We start from the raw sequence: 24,544 nt of genomic DNA on the forward strand, positions 1-24,544 counted from the left end.
TTTTTTTTTTAAGTGTAGTTGATTTACCATGTTATGCCCATCTCTGCTGTGCAGCAAAGTGACTCGGTTATACACACATACACATGCATTTTAAAAATATTTTTAATTTTTATATTTTCCATTGTGGTTTATCCCAGGAGATTGGATATGGTTCCCTGTGCTATACAGTAGGACCTTGTTCTTATCCATTCTAAATGTAATAGTTTGCATCTACCAACCCCAAACTCCTAGTCCATTCCTCTCCCTCCCTCCCTTCCCCTTGGCAACCCCAAGTCTGATCTCTATGTCTGTGTGTCTATTTCTGTTTCATACATAAGTTCATTTGTGTCATATTTTAGATCCCACATATAAGTGATACCATGTGGTGTTTGTCTTTCCCTTTCTGACTTCCTTCACTTAATTAGATAATCTCTAGTTGCATCCATGTTGCTGCAAATGGCACTATTTCATTCTTTTTTTATGGCTGAGTAGTATTCCATTGTATATATGTACCACATCTTCTTTATCCATTCATCTGTCAATGGACATTTAGGATGTTTCCATGTTTTGCCTATTATAAATAGTGCTGCTATGAACATAGGGGTGCATGTATCTTTTTGAATTATAGTTTTGTCCGGGTATATGCCCAGGAGTGGGACTGCTGGATCATATGCTAATTGTATTTTTAGTTTTCTGAGTAACCTCCATACTCTTTTCCACAGTGGCTGCACCAACTGACATTGCCACAAGCAGTGTAGGAGGGTTCCCTTTTCTCCACACCCTCTCCAGCATATGTTACTTGTAGACTTTTTTTTTAATCTTTGGCTGCGGTGGGTCTTTGTTGCTGCACACAGGCTTTCTCTAGTTGCAGTGAGTGGGGGCTACGCTTCATTGCAGTGCGCAGGTTTCTCGTTGCAGTGGCTTCTCGTGTTGCAGAGCACGGGCTCTAGGCGCACGGGCTTAGTTGCTCTGAGGCATGTGGGATCTTCCCAGACCAGGGCTCGAACTCGTGTCCCCTGCATTGGCAGATTCTTAACCACTGCGCCACCAGGGAAGCCCCTAGACATTTTAGTAATGGCCATACTGATCGGTGTGAGGTGGTACCTCACTGTACTTTTGATTTGCATTTCTCTAATAATTAGTGACGTTGAGCATCTTTTCACGTGCCTATTGGCCATCTGTATGTCTTCTTTGGTAAATGTCTGTTTAGGTCTTCTGCCCATTTTTGGATAGGGTTTTTTTTGTTGTTGAGTTGTATGAGCTGTTTGTATATTTTGGAGATTAAGCCCTTGTCGGTCACATCATTTGCAAATACCTTCTTCCAGTCCATAGGTTGTCTTTTTGGTCCCCCCATCCCCACCCAGCAGCATGCAGGATCTTGGTTCTCTGACCAGGGATTGAACCCACGTCCCCTGCAGTGGAAGCACGGAGTCTTAACCACTGGACCACCACAGAAGTCCCTATCTTTTCGGGGTTTTTTTGTTTGTTGTGTTTTTAAAAATTAATTTTTGGCTGTGTTGGGTCTTCGTTGCTGCGCACAGGCTTTCTCTAGTTGCAGCGAGCAGGGGTACTCTTGTTGCAGCGCGCGGGTCTCTCACTGCAGTGGCTTCTCTTGTTGCACAGCACAGGCTCTAGGCGCGCGGGCTTCAGTAGTTGTGGCTCACCGGCTTTAGAGTGCAGGCTCAGTAGTTGTGGCGCACGGGCTTAGTTGTTCCACGGCATGTGGGATCTTCCCTGACCAGGGCTCAAACCCATGTCCCCTGCATTGGCAGGTGGATCCTTAACCACTGCACCACCAGGGAAATCCCTCTTTTCGTTTTTTTAATGGTTTCCTTTGCTATGCAAAAGCTTTTAAGTTTAATTAGGTCCCATTTGTTTATTTTTATTTCTACTGCTTTGGGAGACTGACCTAAGAAAACACTGGTATGATTTATGTCAGAGAATGTTTTGTCTATGTTCTCTTCTAGGAGGTTTATAGTGTCATGTCTAACGTTTAAATCTTAGGCCATTTTGAGGTTTTTTGTGTGTGCATGGTGTGAGGGTGTGTTCTAACTTTATTGATTTACATGCGGGCTGTCCAACTTTCACAGCACCACTTGCTGAAGAGACTTTTTCCCATTTTATATTCTTGCCTCCTTTGTCAAAGATTAATTGACTGGGGGAGGGTGGGAGGGAGGGAGGGAGGGAGACGCAAGAGGGAAGAGATGTGGGAGCATATGTATATGTATGACTGATTCACTTTGTTATAGAGCAGAGGCTAACACACCATTGTGAAGCAATTATACTCCTGTAAAGATGTAAAAATATATATATATAAGATCACTATGTTGTACACCTGAGACTAATATAGTACTGTAAGTAAACTATATATAAAAAAAAGATTAATTGACTGTAGGTGTGTGGGTTTATTTCTGGGCTTGGTGAGGTCTTGAGATTGAAGGAAGAAGGGCTGATTCCAAGGCTGACTACAGACATGCTAAGTAAATGCAACACATGGTCCTGGATTGGGTCCTTAAAGGACATGATTGGGCCAATTAGCAAAATTTAAAAATAGGTAGTGTATTAGATAATATACTGTATCAATGTTAAATTTCCTGAATTTGGTAGGTATATGTGGTTATATAAGAGAATCTCCTGTTCTTAGGAAAAACATGCTAGATATTTAGGGGTGAAGAAGGGCCAGGATGTCTGCAACTTACTCTCAAACAGTTCATTAAAAAAATATACCTACCGGGCTTCCCTGGTGGCGCAGTGGTTGAGAGTCCGCCTGCCGATGCAGGGGATGCGGGTTCGTGCCCCGGTCCGGGAAGATCCCACATGCCGCAGAGCGGCTGGGCCCGTGAGCCACAGCCGCTGAGCCTGCGCGTCTGGAGCCTGTGCTCCGCAATGGGAGAGGCCACAACAGTGAGAGACCCACGTACCGCCAAAAAAAAAAAAAAAAAAAAAATTATATATATATATATATATATATATATATACTACAGTATATATTTTTTCACTCCCTTGTTGTCTTTTTCTCCTCTTGCCACCATCTGGCTGATTCTCTCCTGGAGTTTCTCAGTTCAAATTCCTGAGAGAGAGAACGGTGCTTGGGTTGGATCCTCTCCACTACCCCTCTTTGGGCAGAGCACTTTGCACTAGGAAACCTCATATGTCCCTGACAAGCCTCAGATTGGCTACCTAAGGTCAAGTGCCCACCCCTTGTCCAATCAACTCTGGCCCAGAGTGCATCATGTGGTACATAACACAGCTGCCACCACTGCTCCCTCCATGGAGGTGGTGGGCAAGATCTCCTTCCTTATAGGGTTTGGCAGGCCCCGTGCTTGGTCTAGCCAGTAGACACTATCTCCCAACTACCTAATTCCAGAGACACCTGAAGGCCTCCACACCTAACTTTGTGCTTCATTCTCACCCTTACTCTTTTAACAAATGTTATAGAAAGATGCCTGCTCTGGGCCAGGTCTTGTGCTAGGTACTAGGGGCACAGAAGTGACCCAGTCCCTACTCCTGAGCTCTGACTCAAGCTGGAAATGCATGAAGAACTCAGATAACTGAAGGTCAGAGCTGAATCACGACCAACAAACAGAAGGCAGTCAACAATGGTTGAGGCCTGCGTCCCATGGAACACAGAGATGGGGTCCAAAAGGCCTCCTGGATGGTAGCACTGGCTGTGGCTCATGGGAGGGAAAAGGGCTATGAAACAGGGACCTGGCTGCTGGGAGGGTGCCCAGTGCCATCCCTGGGTTTCTGTTTTCTCTTTGCACAGCCGGACCCGGCAGGACGGGACATCTCCATCCGCCCTCTCCTAGAGCACTGTGAGAACACCCACATGACCATCTGGCTTGGCATCGTCTATGCCTATAAGGGGCTTCTCATGGTAGGTGCAGAGCAGGAGGCAGAGTGGGGGAAATGCTTCTCTGCCAGAGCTCTCTCTCCTAAGCGCCTCCATCAACATAAAAATAAACAGAGCCCCCAGGACTAAGCACTGGCTCTTTGCCAGTCTCGGTGCCTGGCACGTGTCATTTCAATCCCACAACCATCACACGAGATAGGTACAAATAATGTCCCCATTTCACTGTGAGTGTGCCTCCCAGCTGCCACTGTCCTGCTCCCTGACAGCAGTCTGTTGGTACCCAGCGCACATTCACATCCTGTGGGAGATGAGTGGAATCATCTCCATTTGGAGATGGGGGAAATCAGGCTCAGACAAGTTAAATGATTTGCCAAAGGCCGCCTGGTAACCTCCAATTTCCAAACCCAATACTCTTTCCACTCCATTCATCTGTTATACAAAGATCACATACCAAGCCCACCTTACACGACTGTGGAATTTCAAAGTTAGGAAGGACTTGAAAGGGCAGTCCCACACGACCTTATTCTGGGTTGACCCTTGAATCTTCTCTTCACATCCTGTGCAAACCAAGCCTGCAACTGCACCCTCCTCAGATCCTTCCACAGTGAAGTGAAGCCGCGATCGGCCTCTGTGGCAGAGAGGAGGCACACAGAGCCCCTGTGAGAGCAGGCATCTGGAGCACCCATCCAGCCCTGACGCACATCGCCAAGGGACCCCAGGCAGGCCATTTGGCCTTGCCTAGCCTCTGCTTCTTCCCCTCCAGGATGTGGAAAGCCACACCCAGCTGTAGGATTGAAGGCACCGCACACGAAGGAACCAGCACAAAGCAAGCTTTCAACAGCGTGGTTTCCATCCTTCACTCAGTATCTGCTTCCTGGGCTTCTGGTTCCTATTTTAATTGGAATTGAAAATAATAATAAATCAGTCTGTGAGATAACACACTTAAAGGAGAGAAAAACAACTATGGTTGTAAAAACTACCAATTACAAAATAATTAGCTTACTCTTATAATGGATATAACAGTTTACAAAATGCTTTCACATCCATCCTCTCATTTCATCTGGACAGAAGCCCTGTGAGATAGTGTAGGCCCTTGGGATGATGTTACATGGTTCATGCAGGTGTTGGATGCCCCAGACTTCAGAGATAAGGCCAGAGGGAAAGGAAGCCTTTGCAGGACAGCCTCCTGGAGGGGCTGGACCACAGCCGAAGCCCCTGCAGCAGTCAGCAGCTGTGGTCAGCTCTCCGTCCTGCCCACACCACCATTCTACCCAGCATTCCATCTGCACTTTCTCTGCAGCCTGCCTTCCCCTCAGACAACACATGATAGCTAAACCCTCAACACCCTAGTTTACATCACATTTGACTTCTACCCTATTCATTTCTGTTGGAAATGTATTGGTTAGCAGTAGAGCTGCAAGGGACAGAAAACCCACAATAATAGTAGTTTTTTAAAAAGATAATTGCCTTCTCAGGTAAGCAAAAGGGCTGGTGTGGAGGCTACTAGAATCTGAGCTCCTTGCATCTTGTCTTCCTCATCTTCATCATACAGCTTCCACATCATGGTCTAAGATGACTTTATGGTCTAAGATGGCTGCTCAAGCTCCAGCCATCACATTCCACTCCATCTGCTAGGAAGGTGGAAGAGGAACAGCCTTTTCCTCTAAAGACACTTCCCAGAACTTGTACACACCACTTCCACCTACATGGCATTGTCTAGAACCCAGTCATATGCCACACCTAGCTTCAAGGACGGCTAGGAAATGTAGTCTCTCTACTCTGGGTGGCTATGTGCATTGGGGGGTCCCAGACACAGGGGCTCTGCCTGGTTTAACAGAAAAAAGACTAGCCTTAACCTCTAGAGACACAGTCCACTGTTGCTACCATATTGCTCTGTGGCCTTGGGCAAGCCCCTTCCTCTCTTCTGGGCCTTCAGGTTCTCTGTAGAGGGAGGGCATGTGGTTGAGATTGTGTCTGAAGTTCCTTCCCACTGTGGCCTCCTGTGGGTCTGTGTGTGAACCAGTGGTGGAGATGAAGGAGGACCAGACAGTGTAACACCCCAGTCTGCATTTCCTTGGCAGGACTCAACCCAGGGCCACAAGTGGAGACATTGTGGAGACAGATTATCCAGAAGACCTGGCCAGCAGCAAACCCCCAGCCTCCCTCCCCCCAAGCCCCCACTTCAGAGTAGTGGGGAGGAACAGAATAACCCTCAGTTCAGTAGCTTCTCAGAGCAGGAGTGTATGCCGCCACCAGGTAATGACCGTCTCCCTTTTCTGTCCACCGTTCCAGTTGTTCGGTTGTTTCTTAGCTTGGGAGACCCGAAACGTCAGCATCCCCGCACTCAATGACAGCAAGTACATTGGGATGAGCGTCTACAACGTGGGGATCATGTGCATCATCGGGGCTGCCGTCTCCTTCCTGACCCGGGACCAGCCTAACGTGCAGTTCTGCATTGTGGCCCTGGTCATCATCTTCTGCAGCACCATCACCCTCTGCCTGGTGTTTGTGCCAAAGGTACGGGGCAGGTGCCAGCAATCGCCCCGCCTTCACCACCCTGGCGTCTGGCCTCTGACTCCATCACAAGGGCATTGCTGTGTTTCTCTCACTTTCTACAAGTTTTATACACTTTTTTTTTTTAAATGACGAACACAATTCACATCACAGAAAGTGTGGAAAATGCAGAAAAGCAAAAAGCCAGATTTTTCAGAAATCTCACAGTCTTGCCACCCGAAAGTAATCACTGTTAATGTTTTGGTTTGTTTTTTTACTGTTAATATTTTTGATGTGTTTCCTTCCAGCTTCTTTTTTAATGGTTTAGGGCACTGATGCTTTTTCAGCTATAGCTGTAATTATAGCACACTTTGCAATTTGCCTTTTTAACTTAACTTTTGCCCTTTGTATCTTCCCACATTCATAACCATTGTTGAGGGGACGTTCCATAATTTACTCAACCACTTGATCCTTTACTGGTGAGCATTACAGTTGTTTGCAGATTTTTTACATTATAAATGAACTTTTTTTTCTACATAATACATTTTCCTTGTTTCCGATTATTCCCTTAAGGTAGAGTCATAGAATCAGTATTAGTGGGTCAAAAGGAATAACCATTTTTAACAACCACTTATGTTTTTCACTCTTCTGAAGGGCTGACCTGAGAGGTATTTTCCAAACATTATCCTACCCAGCAGTGGGCAGGTGAATCAGAGGCCTTGACCCCTGCAGTAGGCTGATCTGTGTAGAGGAAAACCTGACCTTGGTGGGTCTCAAGAGTAAAAGCAGCAGCAGGAAACAGAGATAGTTGAGAAGTCACTGACCCAAGTTAGGGAGTGTATGCCTTAGAGAAAGGGGAGAGGAGAGATCACTGGGGGTCCCATGGCTCCTCCAGCCTCCTGGGCACCCAGTCAGTCCCTAAGCAGCGTCAGCTCTGCTCTAGAACACCTCTGGCATACACTCCCTCCTTTAGTAGTCAACACTTTCCCAGGCTCCAGGCTCACACCACAGCTTCTCTGCCTGCATTCTGACTTCCTCTCCACCCTGTAAAAGATGCCAGATGATTCTAAGCCCAGCTCTGACGGGGTCACTCTGCTTTGTCACCACCCCTGATAGCTCCTCATTGCCTTCCTGGCTCCAGGATCAAGTCCCCGACACTGGGCTGGCTTTCAGGACCGTTGGATTTCCTTGTCTCCCCCAGAGAATTCTGTCCACCATCCAACTGCCCTTCTCTATAAGTGCCCTGAGCCCTGGGCCTCCCTGCATTTGCATATGCCATTTCTTCCCCCTGGACTTCCTTTACCATCACCATCCTCACCCCCCAGCACCATGGTTAGCACTCTGCCCTGAATGCCTCTGGCCTGGTAAAGATCCTTCCTCCATCCCTGCCCCTCACCTCTGAACCATAGGTCCTGGTGGACAGAGGCCGTGGCCATGGTTCCAACAAGCACAAGCCTTCACTTTCCTCCCATTGTCTTCACAGCTGTCACCTACAGCTGTTTATTTTCTACGTGGAGCTGGGCTAAGGTAGAGTGAGGCTCAGCTGGAGCCAGGCCTGAGGGGCCCTGGGTGGCCTCTGCAGGATAGCTGGGATGCGGGTGCAATCAGGATCAGGAGACCAGACATCTAGTGGCAAGGAAGAAAACCGAGACTCTGCAAGGGGAAGGGGGCTGCCCAAGGGCACACACAAACGAGGGACAGAAACAAGTCTGAGCCCAGGGCTCCAGACTCCCAGCCTGTGTCGTTCCTGGGGCCCCATGTTGCCTCCAGCGCAGGACCCGCTGGAAGCAGCTGGATGGGCATGGGAGGAAGGGCCCCAGGGTCCTCTTTTCAGCCCCACCTTTGTCCTTTCAGCTCATCACTCTGAGAACAAACCCAGACGCAGCAACTCAGAACAGACGATTCCAGTTCACTCAGAATCAGAAGAAAGAAGATTCTAAAACCTCCACCTCAGTCACCAGCGTGAACCAAGCAAGCACGTCCCGCCTAGAGGGCCTGCAGTCAGAAAACCATCGCCTGCGAATGAAGATCACAGAGGTACCTCCCACAGCACTGGTCGCCAGGGCCCCTTCCTCCCATATGAGTCCCTCTGCCCTGTGCAGGGACTTTCCGGCTGCCGCTCCCCACCACATCCCCTCTAGAGCATCCCCACATCATGGCTGTGCAGTCCCATCTACTGTCGTTATGGCTGCCAAGAACCGAGAGGAACATGAACTAGACAGATACAGTTTGTCAGAATCTGACAGGAGTTTATTACCCACCTAGCCCAGGCTCTGGGGTCCAGCAATGCCCGATTCAAGATATCCTCAGAAAGAAAGGAGTTCTTTTATTTGTGATTATACTAGTGAGTTGGGAAAACTCAGTTTTCCACCTGGGGCCAGGTCAGGGGCTGGGCCAGGGGCTCTGACTCAGCAGGAGCCTTTGTTTTCTAGCTGGACAAAGACTTGGAAGAGGTCACCATGCAGCTGCAGGACACGCCAGAAAAGACCACCTACATTAAACAGAACCACTACCAAGAACTCAACGACATCCTCAACCTGGGAAACTTCAATGAGAGCACAGGTAAGAGGAGGTGGGACCCTGGGTATGAGACACTAGCCATCCATTTTACAGATGAAGAAACTGAGGCTCAGAGAGGGGGGTGGGGCAGGTCTGAAGTCACACAAGCCAAGCTGGAGTATCTGGAACCCACATCTACTGAATGCAGTTCAGTGTTTGCTTGGAGCCCCACCTGGGGATCCACCTATGCATGGGGCTTCTTTTTCTCAGTCCCTTGGGCTCCAGTTCCATATGTACCCCACATGGCCAGCACTCCCAGCGTTCTGACTGGGGGCACATTGTTCTTAGTGAATAATGTACTCATAATTCTTCCGACATTTCACAGTTTCAAACACACCTCATCAATGTACAGGAAAGGAATGGTAAGATGACATGACATTCGATCCCACCAATGGGAAATAACACACTCCATTTTTTGCCTACATTTAAGCAAAATTTTGAAAAGATTACCAGTGTTGATAAGAGCGTATGGAAATGGACACTCTCCTGCAATGTTTTGGAAGTCGGTCTGGCACTCTCCAAATGTCTGATGTTAAGCCCCTTGACTAGCAGTTCCCCTAGCGGGAGGCTTCCCCTTGGAAATAATCCCACAGGGTCAAAGGTATAGACGCCTAGTGCTTATCATAACACTACTTGTAGGCGAGAAAAGCTGGAATTAACTTACATGTTCACCATTTGGAGTGGTTTCATGAATTATGATACAGCAAAACAAGGCATATAATACGGTTATTAAAAAGTAAGGTGCATCTCTTTGTACAGATATGGAAAGATCTCTAAATGAGAAAAGCAGTATGAAGACAAGCATTATGATACAATATGCACACACATGTATGTGTATATGTGTGTGTGTGTGTAAGTGCATTTTTAAAAGGTCTGGTAGAACAAACACCAGATTGTTAACAGTATCCACCTGTGGGAAAGGGACAATATGTGTGGAGAGTGGGTGAGAAGGGATTCTTTTATGTTTCATTTTATATACTTCTCTACTGTTTGCATCTTGTCATTAGCATATATTCATTAATTTTATAAAATTTGTTTAAATCAATGAAAAATCTTTAGTTTTATTGTTATTACAAAAGAATTATATAATTCTTATTATATTAGATGTTGATTGTTTAAAAATGTCTAGATTCAGATAAGTAACAAGGTAACTGAAAGAATAAAAATTATTCCTGATTATTTTAGTATCTAGTAAAGGTGAGCATTTCAAATTAGTGGAGAAAAATGAATTATTCAATAAATTTCATTGGGATAAATGGGTAGCCATCTGGAAAAGAATAAAGTTAAATCCTTACCTCACAACTTACACAAAAATAAATTCCAGATGGATAAAAGATTTAAATATAAAAAGTGAAAACCATGAATGTACTAGAAGAAACCATAGGAGAATTTCTTTTGTAATCTCAGCAGGAGGGAAACCTTTTCAGTTTGATGCAAAACAGAAACCATAAAAAGTTGATGAATTTAAATACAAAAGAAATTTTGTTAACAATGTGAAAGCCATCATAAGTACAGTCAAAAAATCAAACTAAGCCAAAAAATATTATCTCAGGTAATAAGCTTATTCTCTTATATAAAAAGAAATTATATGTAATTATATACAAAGTATATATAACTATATACAAACTAATAAGAAAAAGACCAACAAACCAAAAGAAAAAATAGGCAAAAGAGTTCTCATTAAAGGAAATACAAGTGGTTCTTATGTTTATGAAAAGATGCTCAGTCTCCCTCCTAATTAAAGGAATGCAAATTAATTTGCAGTGAAATACCATTTTTACCTATAAGACTAACAAAGATCAGAGATCAAAAAGTTTCTGAGAGTGGGAGGCAACAGGTGGCGAAATAGAAATTGTTCTGACCCAGCAACTCCAATTTGGGAATTTATCCTAAGGATATACAGTCAACTCTCATTACTCACAGTAATCGTGTTCTACAAAGTCCCTGTGAACTGTGAATTCCTAGCGGAGACACAGGGTTAGGTTCCTGCAAGCCTCTCCCAGGTGGACATTTTCATCAACTGATCAATACATAATTTTGTTTTATGTGTGTTTCTACTGGAAGACACCTTGTTTAATAAACATTGTTGATTCATTAACACTGAACTCATAGCCAACAGCACTGTAACTCATATCTGAACAACACATCTACCACACATTTTCTCCATCTGGCACATCACGGCTTAGGAGAACAATGGATAGCACTTCAGCACTAGGCTTGGGAGCCATTTTAAACAGCGAAAGCACCAACACAACGCACAAAAATGTGAAAAACGTGGTACTTCATAGACCACAATGAGGATACTTATTTATAATATGAGAGATGAAACAAGAAGGCAGAGCCTTGTTCAACCTCAGCTGGGAGAGCGACTCAGATTTTTGATGCTCTGTGTGTGTTATCGAATGACAGTGAAAGCACCACGAGTATTGACTCTGGGGTTACAAATAAATTTTAGCAAGTAGGCGAGTTCACAAACACAGAATCTATGAATGAAGAGATTTGACTGTATTCACATGGATGCAAAATGACACACATGTAAGGTTGCCCTAACCCTAACCCTGCAGCAGAAAAAGGAAACACCCATACTCTTTTTTAATATAAATTTATTTATTTTGGCTGTATTGGGTCTTAGTTGCTGCGCACGGGCTTTCTCTAGTTGCGGCGAGCGGGGGTACTCTTCATTGTGGTGCACAGGCTTCTCATTGCAGTGGCTTCTCTTGTTGCGGAACATGGGCTGTAGGCACGTGGGCTTCAGTAGTAATGGCTCGAGGGCTCTAGAGCGCAGGCTCGGTAGTTGTGGCGCACGGGCTTAGCTGCTCTGCGGCATGTGGGATTCCTGGACCAGGGCTCGAACCCATGTCCCCTGCACCATGTCTTAACCACTGTGCCACCAGGGAAGCCCAACACCCATACTCTTTTCCAAACCAAATGAATCCACATCTCTTAGGTGGGGGCCATGTTTTTATATTTCATATTTCTTTAGTTCTCTCCAGGTGGTTCTGAAGCACAAAGATGGTTGAGAGCATCATGTTTTGTGGCTACACAGTATTTCTGTGAATGGGAGGCCCCATACGTACATATTAGTCTGTTACCCGACAAATTCGGGTTAGTTTCAACTTTCTGATATTGTAAACAATGTGGATTTGAACATCTTTTGTATAGTTTCACAAACATCCTTAATTATTTCTTTGGGATAGTTCCTGAAAGTGGAAATTCTGGGTAAAAGACATACTTTTTATAGTGTTTGATGCTTATTGACAGTACCTGCCAGAAAGATTATGCCAGTTTATACTCCCACCAGCAGTTTACTATTATTATTCTTTTCAGACTTAGCAATCTTATGGAAAATATACCTTGGAGTTCTTTTTTTTCTTTGTCATTATATTCCTAATGCACCCGTGAAAAGGACCTTCATATTAGAACCTCTCATTTCTAAGTTATGTTGCCTACATTGGTCGACTCGATTCCCTTTTTTTCTTGGAGAAAGGGAGGTACCACGGCACACTATCCACATCCCCAGCACGCCACTTCCATCCCTGGACAGGGGCTTCTCGGCTCCCTGCCTTGGTCTCAGGAGAGCGGCTCAGGGACCATGGCTTAGAGAACACAAAGGGAAGATGGGCTCTTTTGCATTCTCTCTCCTTGGGCAGTATCCTAAAAATGACTGCACTGTTGATTTTTAAAAATTAAGTTTACAGGGCTTCCCTGGTGGCGCAGTGGTTGAGAGTCCGCCTGCCGATGCAGGGGACACGGGTTCGTGCCCCGGTGTGGGAGGATCCCACATGCCGCGGAGCGGCTGGGCCCGTGAGCCATGGCCACTGAGCCTGCGCGTCCGGAGCCTGTTGCTCCGCAACGGGAGAGGCCACAACAGTGAGAGGCCCGCGTACCGCAAAAAAAAAAAAAAAAAAAAATTAAGTTTACAGAATTATTGCAGTATTGTTGTTTTGCATTCAGATGGGGGAAAGGCCATTTTAAAAAACCACCTCGATCAAAATCCCCAGCTACAGTGGAACACGACAGAGCCCTCTCGAACATGCAAAGATCCTATAGAAGATATAAACTCCCCAGAACAGTAAGTACCTTCTCCTTCAGAATTACTGACCAAGACTACATTCCTCCTACACAAGAGTTCACATTTGGCACCATGTTTTCACATGCATTACTTTATTTGAACTCTACAGTAATCTCATGATGCAGGTCAAATTACACTGCTTATATTACATGTAAGAAGACTAATATTCAAAGAGGGGAGGTGACTTGCCAAAGCTTACCAGTTGCTAAATGCAGGAGATGATAGGATTTGAACTTGGGTCTCTCCAACATCAAATCCCATGTTCTCTGCCTTTGTTACATATAAAATGAATACATTTACTTAACACCAATTTACTGAGACCTACTATGTATCAAGCACAGCACTGAAGAAAACAGACAAAAATCCTTCCCTTCATGGAGTTTACATTCTATCTGGGAAGACAATAACTTAACAAAAAAGCAAAACCTAGTATATTATGTTAAATGATAGGTGCTTTGGAGAAAAACTAAGCAGGAAAGGAGTTAGGGAGTATAATTTTACACAGGGAGGTCAGAGCAAACTTGGTGAGGTGACATCTAAGCAAAGACCTGGACATCTCCAGTAGCTTTGTCCCCACTGGCAATTTTTAGTTCTTCCCAGTTTACAGTAGATTAGAAGCAGCAATTAGAAATGTCAACTCTGAAACCTGTTCCCTGGGAAGTGACAACAAGGGGAGAGAAACCAGCAAAGGGAGCCCAATCACCAACTGCAGTGTCATTTGGGGCCATTTAGTCTTAGAGCTAGTAGCCTCTCAACCCAATTAGCTCCAGGGCCTCGCAGCTGACAGTCCAATATAATTACTGATGGTTACATGGCATTCATCAGTGGTCTACCTATTAGCTGCCTGCACTACAGTGCAAGCACCTTGAGGGTAAGGTTTAAGTCCTTCCTATGTCCCTTGGACTGAACACAGCTTCCAGCACTGAGTAGGTTTTTGGCAATGAATTAATGAAAAGGCAAACAGGATCCCAGCAGACAGCAGAATGTGTGGCTCTGACAACCACACACAGATGCCCACGCTGCCTGGGATGCTCAGACAGAATACCCTTTCCCAGGTCAAGTTCATTCTTCAGCTCCCCATTTTCCTGGACTCTGCCAACACCAATGACATTACACAAGCTCAACTTTAATTTCCAAATGAAGTCTCCAACACACTAATCTCTCATGAGCACCTGGGAAGGGTCTCTTGGGAGAAGCCCTTCTGGCCAGCAGGTCCTTAGGGAGTGGGGGCAGCACTGCATCTGTCCCCATCCATCTCAGAACCCCACCAATGCATACACCCCAGGGCGCACCCTGGTGGGCTGAGGCAGCCTCTGTGAGTTGATCTGCCACCCCACAAAGCACTGTGGTTCAACAGAAGAAGCAAGAGTCACACCTTCCCCAGTTCTGGCTGTTTCTGTGAGCAAGTTACACAAATTCTGTACCCTTTTCTCATCTTTATAATGGGAACAGCAGTGCTTCTTTTGCCTATTGGGTTTTGTGAAGGTCTGGGGTTTTTCCCACCTGAGTGGCCAGGCCTGGGGAACACAAGGAGGCCTGAGAGTTCAGGGAATGCAACTTCCCAGATGCAGTGGGAAACTGCAGAAAACACAGCCGAGCAGGGGAGCAGTGGCCTGGGCACATCCGCCAAAGCAGCCTTCACAACAAATACGGTGATTTACTCTCCTGCCTGCTGGTCATGAGGACTGATGAGAAGGCAAGCGGAAGGGTGTGGCGGTGAGCAGGTAGTCAGAAGGCTGCTCCCTCTTCACTCCACTCCTCCATCAGTCTTGTTTACCCAGCCCCTGACTCAGCCCGGCCTCAGATTTTTTTCTGGCTGCCTTTCTGGGAATTTACCAGAAATTCCTTGTTCTGGGGGCACAGAGAAGGAAGGAGCTCACTCTCTGAGGGGGTTAGCACAAAAACGATGACATTTAAACTGGATCTTAGAGGCAAAGCAGTCATCAGATGGGAAAGCAGAGGAAGAGCTATCTAGGCCGGGGAAACAGCATGTGCAGAGGCATGTAAGATGCCTCCCCATAAGCAGGGTTTTAGGGGAAACTAGCCACCAGAGGGTAAGGTTTTCGGGGAGAGGGGGGTAGAAGGTTCACCTGGAGAATTTGACAAGAGGCAGATCTTGGGGAGCCCTGAATGCCCCATCCCAGTGTTGGAGAGAAAACGCTAGTCACCAAAGAAGCCGAAAGACCAGGAAGGAACCTTTTTGGAATTGGCCCAGCAAGAGGGACTGAGGTCCTGGACAAGAGACAGTGGCAGAGAAGCCAATAAGGAAGGACAGAGCAGCTGAGAAGCCTTTCCGGGATGGAACCCAAAGCCAAGGCCATTCGGGGACTGGCAAGAGTAGCGAATGAGAGCTGTCTGGGTTTGCAGCAAAGCCCTGTTCGAAGGGCAAGACCTAATTCTTAAAAATCACTAGAAGCTCGAGAAGCCTGCCTCCTCCTTGCTGCTGTTGCTCTGGTTATTCCCGGGGCAGCAGCTGGCATAGGCAGGCCTGCATTAAACACCTGCCAGATGGATGAGTGGTTAGATGACAGGATGGACAGATCTTGGATTCAGAGAGAAGTTAGCTTCTTAGCACCACCATCAGCTTCTTAGCCAAAGCGACTCCAAAGGCCTTCCTGGTGAGCAGCCCACTAGCCTTCACTAACACCCCCCTTCCTTCTCTCCCTGCCACAGCATCCAGCGCCGGCTGTCCCTCCAGCTCCCCATCCTCCACCACGCCTACCTCCCGTCCATTGGAGGCGTGGACGCCAGCTGCGTCAGCCCCTGCGTCAGCCCCACCGCCAGCCCCCGCCACAGACACGTGCCACCCTCCTTCCGAGTTATGGTCTCGGGCCTGTGAGGGCAGGAGGCCTGGGGCCGGGGCCTCCCCCGCGACGGAACCACACGGAGCAGAGGCATCTGCTACAGGAACCCTGTCAGCTCTGGCCGCGGAGAAGCTGAAGCCACGGCTGGCCTTGCGGGACTGCTCGATGGCACGGAGTGCACAAGATGGGGGGCACTTGGCACCTGACCTCGCGCCTTATTTGTGAAGTTTTCATTCTTTCACAAAGAAGAGGAATGAAAATGACTTCTTCCTTAATGTCTGCAAAGGAGGAGGAGCTAGGATATTTGAAACTTGGCAAAAAAAAAAATCCTAGACAAGGAGAAAGTCACTAGAACTCCAGCTAGAAGTCACTGAGTGGCCCTGAGCAGCCTTGAAAAGAGGCGAGGGGCTTCTGGAGAAACCGCCTCTGCCTCTGCACACATGCCACCGGCTGTGGCCCCCCAAGCCAGCCCTTCTCCCCTCTGGGGAAGGAGGTGGGCAGGGCAGCCAGGCTCCCAGCTGCCAGTCCAGCCAACCCCAGCCTTCCTGGGACAGGGAGTCTACAGGGAGGGCAGCCGGGCACAGCTCTGCGGGCCGAGGGCTGGGGTACCGGAGCAGGCTGACTCGCATGCCTCCCGGTGGGACTTACTCTCTGATAAATGCCACACATTAATACAATAACACCCGTTCCGGGACCGTGGGGATTTAGGGCACGTCACTGCAGACACGCTCTGCAGCATTCACCCACAGTCGGCCATGCACCCACCACATCAGCCATGTCCTTGTGTTCGTATCAGGTGTTCCCCATAATAAGGGGGGCACCCGAGCTAATCATAGAATGTCTGTTCCCAGCAAACACGATAAAGAAAGATTGTGCACTTTAACCTCTCTGATCAGGGCCCAAGGGCTGGCTGGGGTTTTGTTTTTTTTCCACTGACTTTGTTTCTGACCAAAGTGAATCGGGGGCATCTGCTAGAAGACATCCCTGTAGTAGGGGGGAGAGAGTTGCTAGCTGCGGGCTTCCCTTAACTTCCAGAAGGCAGCCTTCATTGGGACAAGCCGGCAAGCTCTGCCCTTGGGGGGTCCCAGGGGTGATCAATCAGCACACTGATTCTCATTCATAAGATCACTCTTCCCTTTTAAACGAACCCCAAAGAGCACTGGCCTGGGAGTCACAAAGACCTGGGTTCAAGCCCTTGCTCCACTGCTAACTCCCTCCATGACCTTGGGCAAGTCACTTGTGTCTCTCTGAGCCTCAGTTTCCCCTAACAAATTGGGGTTGAAATAACACCTGTCCTGCCCTACCTCACAGGGTCACTCTGAAGATCAAAACTTGATCTCATTCAGGAAAGCTTCATACCAAACAGTGAAGCGGCCCTGACCCATGAGGTATCAGGATGACCATGACCTTCAGCCCTCAGGACAGATGGGGCTGTGGCCCAGAGAAGCTCCCAGCACAGCCCTATACCAGTATCCACCTGGCTGGAGAGAGGTGGATCCCGACGATTTCTGTGACATTCCTGGGACAGGTTCATTTGCTAAAGAAAGGCCTGAATGACAATGTCCCGGACGTCTGCACAACTGAGCAGTCGCTCAACTCCCTAAAGAAACCTAATGGCAGCTTCAACAGGCAGGCAATAATCTCTTCCCAGACCACTGAAGTCAGGAATACAGTGTTGTCACCACCAGGGTTTGACAAAAGGGCCCATGGGAATCTTACCATCACCAACATTTCAAAACACCCTATTTCACGTAGCATAGAGTTCCCCTCCCCTCCCCCAGAGAGAGGTTACGGAGGTACTGTAGCTTTTAGGGGAAAAAAAATGTTAACACATCACAGGTCAAGTTGAAGTCACTGTCTGTTTAGGCACTAAAAATCGGTGTTGTTACTCACTGTGTATTACAGTATTTACTTTCTTTCTTGATTTCACCAAACCAGATTTAAAGGACCACATTAATTTTTCAAAGGGAAACAAACAATTCATTGTACATAATGTATACACGCACACAGAAACAATACCTGTAGAAATATTAATCCAGCATAGCAGGAAAGAAAAAAAGAAAAAGCACTGGACAGTCGGAGGTGAGTGTGTGCATCTGTGACCCACTGTGACTCCTGAGCGTGCACAGTCTTCTAGGTTAACCCACACAGTACATTCTCTGTCTTAATGATACTGTAGGTTCACCTGTTTTTTTTAAATTTCCCCACAAATAACAAGACCCACAGAAGTGACTCTAGCTATTTAATGGTTCTGTCCTTTTATATGCAGCAAACACCATACACTTCCGAAGAGGCTTCAGCCTGAAGGTGTTTTCCAATGTTAGTGCACAAACGCTTTAAATTAGACTGGAACTGCCAGAATCAAATGTAAATGAGGAATTTCTCGTACCCCTATTGCATGGTATCAATTTTTAATAAATTGTTGCAAATTTGTTTTTATGAATAAAAGGAAGAAAACTGTTGTCTTTAATGCCTACTCTTCCCAAAGTGCAGGTCAAATCAGGCCATATTCTCCTGCTAAGAAACTCAGGGAAAGGCTCTGGGGATGCCTGCTCAGCATGGTCCCTTCCTTCAGAAGCTGCCTTCCCCTGGCTTCTGCAGGCAGTAGCAGAGCAGCCTGTTACCATGTGGTGATAGATCCAGGGGTGAGAACCTGAGCTGGGCCAGTAAGTCCCTTCCCCATGCAGAGAAATTAGCCACGAAAGAGAAAAATGAAGCCAGCACAGAGAAACAGGATCAAGAGATGGGTCCTGATGGTGTCCAAGCACCGGGTCAGCTGTTCCTGAAAGCCAGCAGCACCCTCGTCTTTCCCGTGCTGGGATGTTCAGACCTTCCTCAGATTCTCAGTTCTCCCAATAAATCACCCTTTTTGCCTAGGTTAGTTCAAGTTCAGTTCCCATCAGTTGCAACCAAAAGGTTCCTGACCAGTCTAGAACGCTCACTGCCTCCCCAGCCCCGAGTCCAGGCCATGACAGCCTCTGGAGACTTGATGTCATGCTCCTTCCAGACTCATCAGCCTCCTCCCCCAGACGCTACAGACTGTTTGCACTTCCTCCACTGCACTGGGCCCTCAGCCTGCAGCTCCATCTCAGGTCCACCCCATCCTTCAACGTCCCATCCAAAACCTCCTCTTAGTTCCCCCGACTTGAAATCCTCTCTTCCACTGTCCCTCTCTCACCACACCTGGTAAAGGCTCACACTGGCCCTTCCTCTCCACCCCAGACAATGAGCTCCCCAAGGATGGGAGTCACATCTACTTCCTCGATGTCCTACCCAGCATCAGGCCCTCCCACTGGCTCAGAACATTCCTTGATGAGGCTTTTGCAGAGTTGAACATTTTGGCTGAGGCATGTCCATATTGGTTTCCGGGTCTGGAAGACAGAGCAAGGCCAGAGTGGCCTAAATAGGGCAGGGAGGCCTGAAGCCATGTGACTAGGTGTGAGCCCCAGATACGGGGGGCTGGACCCAGTCTAGAGTTCCCTAGTACACAGGGTCCTCAGTGGTGAGCCTGCTGAGGAAAAGGACTCCTGAATACTGACCACTTTTTAGACAGCCCTCCTATGGGATATAGGATGTTCAAGGGTGGGGAACAGGTCCAACAAGATAAGGAACTTACCCAAGGTCACCTAGTGAGTCATGGCAAGGGCAGGAACAGAACCAGAATCCTGATTGGTCTTCCTTCTCGACCTGACCTAGACTCACAGAAATTAAGAGCTAAGAAGGAACTGTGGGGTCATCTTGTCCAACCCCTCACTTTACAGGTGGGGCAAGCGAGGCCCAGTGACAGGAGCCAAGGTCGACCTGAAGGTCCTGAGAGGGCAGGCATGGAACCTGGATTTCCTGGCTTTAAGATCCAGCTCCTTCCTCACGCCTGACCCAGAACCACAGGTAGAACAACCACAGCAGGGAGACATTTCTCCACCACCTCAGGTTCTTGAGAAATCTTCCTATTTTCCCACTAAATATGGAATCAACTGATAAAAAATTTGGTCTTTCCTCTGAATACATCTGAAAAAAGAGAAATGCCCACAGGGCTGAAGAAAATGCTCATCACCATCATCAGTAGAGTTCTTCATGCCTTGCTTGGCCTTGGGGAACAGGTTTGTGGTAACAGAAGTCTAAAGGAAAGGACCCAAGAGCAGCGGGCACTTAATTCTTTCATATAGGGTTCTCTTTGTCTTCCTTTGGTTATGATTGGCTTATTTCTGAGGTAAAACTAAAATAAAAAATATTTCCCAGCCTCAAAGAGAGGCAATCTGGAGTTGAGAAAGTACTGCTTGGTGGTCTCCTCACCCTGTGCTGTGCAGACAACCCTGGGATCTGCTCTGAAGGAAGATGGGAAGAGGTTTCTAGAAACAGGGAACCTGGGGCACCAGCCAGAGCCCTGACTTTCCAGGCAGTTCCCCACGCTCAGCAGTCTCCTCTCTACAAGAATCCTCCTGGGACCTGACTCTAGAGGCTTAGAAGCCAGTGACACAGAGAGGAGGTGGTGCTGGGTTAAAAAAACAAAAAAAACACCAGTGGTCACTGGCTGCTCTGCCGATCCATCCCGTTCCTGCCCCTCCCCTGGCAGCACAGCCCTATGCACAGCAGTACAGGGGAGGAGAGGGACCTATGGGAGGGAATCTGGAGGGACCATCCTTGCTCCCATCCCTACACACAGGGATTGGATCAAAGATGTGCTCATTACCTAAGCCCAGCCAATCAGAGCCCATCCAGGGTTTTGGCCAGAGTTTTCAGGAGGTCTCAAACCTTGCCCTCCAACCAGAAAGAAATGAAAAGTGAGAAACTGAGCTCTGGTGACATCATTTGGGCTCAAGAATCAGCAATCCCTAAAGATACATCTGCCCTTGAGCTTCTCAGTTTTCAGCTAATATTATACATCTCTTTTTCTGCTTACAGAGTAGGGTTTCCATCACTTAGAACCAAAAGAAATCTGTGGGAATCAGGGGGTTCCACATGAGGGCTCCTTGTTGTCTGAAACCTCTGAGAATTCTGCCCTCTTCCCTTCCCCTAGCTTTGAGGAGACATTAGAGAAATAGTTCCCTGTTCCCACACACACCATTGAGCAGGGAGGGTGGGTAAGGGGCATGGGGGCCTTAGAAGCCTCAGGAGGCTAAAGAAGGGTCAGTGGGCCAGGCTGTGTAGCCCCAGTAAGGGCTCTGTGTCTGTTCCATGCTCTCTGCCCTTGTCCCCTGCCTGTGCCCCACCTCCCTGGCTGGTCACACCTTACTTGGCCCTGAGGAGCAGGGTTTGTGAGGTCCTGGGCAGTAAATGATTAACATATTCTCTTGAAGAGAAAATGAGTTCCCACCTCACCTCCACCCCATGCCCGAAACCCCTGCCAAGTCCCATAGGCTCAGTCATGCCTGGTCTGAACTTGTGTGGTCCTGGGTGGGTACTGCCTGAACATTACTATTCACCACCTGGTTCCTCCAGGTCTCACTTTCAGGAGCCTCAAGCCCCCAATGGGGCATCCACTGAGCCCCTGCTCTTCGTCAGGGCCTGTGCTGACACAGGAAACAACAGTGAACAAGACACAGGTCTCACGAAGCTCACAGAGTAACGGGGGAACAGGCGCATGAAGAAGAAACAATGACAGCATATGATAAGCACCGAGCTCAGAATGCGGAGCCAGAGGATGCTTCCTGGCAGAGGGTGGAGGGGGTAACCTTCATACAGGGCTGGCTTTGTGGGCATATGACCGGTATAGTTGCTTCCAAGAGTCCCATACTTAGCTTAATGTTCTCCTGTCGTTTTAAAATTCTTAATAACTTTTGAACAAGAGGCCCAGCATTTTCATTTTGTACTGCGCCCCACACATTATGTAGCCAGTTCTATACCTAGACCTGAAGATGAGAAGGAGCTAGCCAGCAAGAGACAGAAGGAAGAGGAAGGCATGGGGTGGGAACTGGCAGTCCAACTCCTGGAGAATGCACACACCTGCTGGGGCTGCCCCCCCGTCCCCCTCCCCAGGCCAACTGGGTTGTCCCATGTTAATCATTTACACTGGAATCCATGTGGCCTCAGATCCCTGAAGGTTCAGACAGCATTCATCCTGTCTGTGTATGATGACATGTGTCATAGATCAAAATCTTCGATCTGGGTGCGGATTTCTACTCCCCCACTTAGCTGGCTATGTGGCTTCAGATGATTCACTCAACCTCTCTGAGCTTCTGGTTCCACATCTGTAAAATGGGCATGATATTTCACCCAGGGGCTCATGTAGGTGAAAGTGCTTTGTAAGCACTGAGCTGATATTTGTTCTATTCCCAGACAAGAGGAATGTAAAATGAAGAGCTTCAATAGGTGCAGGGGGCAGCCCACAGTCATCTAACTCCCTAACAACAGAATGCATTTTGGGAAGGAAATTGTTAGGGAGACTATCTTGACAAGCTGTGGGGGTGAAAAGGTAAGATTCTGAAGACAAGGCTTAAAAAGAGACAGGAGAACAGTTCTGTTTGAAAGGACTAGAAATTTGGGAGTGGAAGGAGAGAGAAAGGTGAGAGAGGAAGGGGGTAGAATGGCTGAAAGACTTGGAAGAACAGAAACATCAAACATCTGATGTCAAATCATTTGTGTTGCTATAAAATAAACCCTCTTCTTCCCTTCACTTCACTCCCTCCCGCAAAATATCCCTAAACCTTCAGTAATGTTTACTATACAAGCAAAAGTCTCGTGGGTTTTAGCAGAAATGAAAGAAAAGGACAAATTCTATGTTTGGATGGAAGCCAAAGTGGGGATAAAAGAAGATGCAGAGGGGAAAATATGCTCCCTACACAAGTAGGAACAGGGAGCCAGAGGTGAGCACGAGTACAAGGTCCATGGAAATCCACAGAAGCACCAGAAAGGCGCTGGCCTTTTCCAGAGCCAGGTATGGGAAGAATGGGAAGTTTGGATTAATCCCCTCTAGATCTCGCCAGGCAGCATGATCCTTGCTGACATCTAGGTTACATAAGTAACAGGAAACATTTTATCCCTTAGAGCCATAAGTCTCAAAGATCCTGACTGCAAAGGTAGAAATACTATAAAGCACAGCAGTAACACCATGGTCAACTGGATCACAAAATAAAGTCCACAAACAAACCTTTGGGAGGGTGTAAAATTGGAGAAGCTGCCAGCCTGCAGACTGGCGGTGTTGAAGAGCTGTCAGCTCAGCCAGCTTTGCACTCGAGGTCATGGCTACTCTCTCTGCTCTGGTCCACCACGCCCACAGGAGAGGTAGAGCCCTGTGCCAAGAGGAAAAACATTTGCTTTCCCTCCACCTGAATTCCAATGCCAAAAACCTAGGGCAGCATCTGAAACCACAGGGTTACCTTTTAAGACGCAGTGCTGACTTAAATTGTTTTTATAAAGCAAGTTACCTAAATATGTTCAAACTAGACGTAAACTCATGCTTATATCCTTCATATAAAAGCCAAACAAATTTATAACTTGAATGCAAAGAAAATAACAAAACGAATAAAAACATCTGATTTAAAGGGATAGATGACGTTTTGCTGAAAAATAAGTTGCAGCTCATAACGCAAGCAGAGCACCAACTGCTCCCAGGCACGTACATCCCTTTGAGTTCAGCCTGCCTGGTGTGATGACTCAATTATCACACTGCTTTTCTTTATTTAAACTACTGTGAACTTTTCATTTATTCAACACACTGTGATATCATTTGTCCTTCAGTCAGCTCTAACACATCACTTCTCTATTAAACCCACTTTCTTTTTTCTCATGCGCCACTGACAATCATGAGGCCATCCAGATAATACACACAGATCGAATGGTGATTGAGCACTGATGCTCATTAAGCACTAGGCAAAGGGCTCTGCAGGCTTAATCTCATTTAGATCTCACAGGGACCCCAGAGTAGGAACAGTTACTGCTGCCCTTTTACAGCTAAAGGCACTCAGGCATAGTGCGTGAGTGTTGTCCCGGGTCACACAGCTGGGATGGAGTGAAAATTTGAACACAGCAGTCCGACGCTGGAACACACACCCTCTTTATACTTTCTTAAATAGCCTCCTAAGAATTAGCTTGATTCAGATGACCCAGAATATGCCTATTTAATTTGTTTTACATGATCTTCAAATGAAAACACAATCTTTTAAAATTTTATAGATTTGCACACCTCTGAGATTCATCCAAGGCCATCACCTGAGGCTCTAAACCCTGGTCTGAGCATCTCTGGCCCTGGGCAGTGCAAGCAGGGGGAAACCCTCACTGCACTGAAGCCCAGGCAAGCCAACAGCATGGAAGAAGCTATACAGAGACAAAACTCTACCCAAGCTGCCCAGATCCCCCCACTCCCACCCTTGACCACTGAATCCGGAGCACTCAGGCCTCCAAGATCTGGCAGAAGGACTCTGTTAGCATCCCAAGGCATGGGAAGCAAGATGGAAGATGCTCACCCTTCTGGGGTGAAATGGCAGCCCTGGATAAGATATTCACTGCTTAGAATGACCAGGCTGGCAAAAACTGGAAATTACCCAAATGCTATCAACAGTAGAAGAGAAAAAAATTTTGATGCAATATATTCACAGAGTGGAATATCATATACCAGTGAGAACGGGAAAAAGTATTAACTACATATAACAAAAATGAATCTAACAAACACGTGAAGGGAAAGAAGCCAGACATAAAAGAGAATATACTCTAAGATTCCATTAATATAAAGTTCAAAAACAAGTAAAACTAACCTATTAAACATCAGAATAGTGGTTACCCTTTGCAGGAACAGGCAGTGGGGAAGATGGTATGAGGAGGGCTCCTGAGTGCTTGATGTGTTCTGAT

The 24,544-nt window shown here is 47.1% G+C and overlaps 1 protein-coding gene and 1 long non-coding RNA gene across 2 annotated transcripts in view; one reads left to right on the forward strand and one right to left on the reverse strand.

The window, feature by feature from the left end:
• Positions 1-19,899, forward strand: part of GABBR2 (gamma-aminobutyric acid type B receptor subunit 2) — a 369,057-nt gene extending 349,158 nt beyond the window's left edge. Inside the window, exons 14-19 of the mRNA XM_032634226.1 lie at positions 3,746-3,856; positions 6,125-6,349; positions 8,180-8,362; positions 8,758-8,887; positions 12,839-12,956; positions 15,630-19,899. Of these exons, the coding sequence (XP_032490117.1) occupies positions 3,746-3,856; positions 6,125-6,349; positions 8,180-8,362; positions 8,758-8,887; positions 12,839-12,956; positions 15,630-15,795 (933 nt within the window). The 3' untranslated portion in view covers positions 15,796-19,899. The remainder of the gene's footprint in view (positions 1-3,745; positions 3,857-6,124; positions 6,350-8,179; positions 8,363-8,757; positions 8,888-12,838; positions 12,957-15,629) is intronic.
• LOC116755195 overlaps positions 3,982-24,544 on the reverse strand; it is a 45,551-nt gene continuing 24,988 nt past the window's right edge. The window contains exon 3 of the long non-coding RNA XR_004350263.1: positions 3,982-4,721. This is a non-coding gene — a long non-coding RNA (uncharacterized LOC116755195). The remainder of the gene's footprint in view (positions 4,722-24,544) is intronic.

The sequence above is a fragment of the Phocoena sinus genome, chromosome 6, assembly GCF_008692025.1.
Source record: "Phocoena sinus isolate mPhoSin1 chromosome 6, mPhoSin1.pri, whole genome shotgun sequence".
Taxonomy (NCBI): domain Eukaryota; kingdom Metazoa; phylum Chordata; class Mammalia; order Artiodactyla; family Phocoenidae; genus Phocoena; species Phocoena sinus.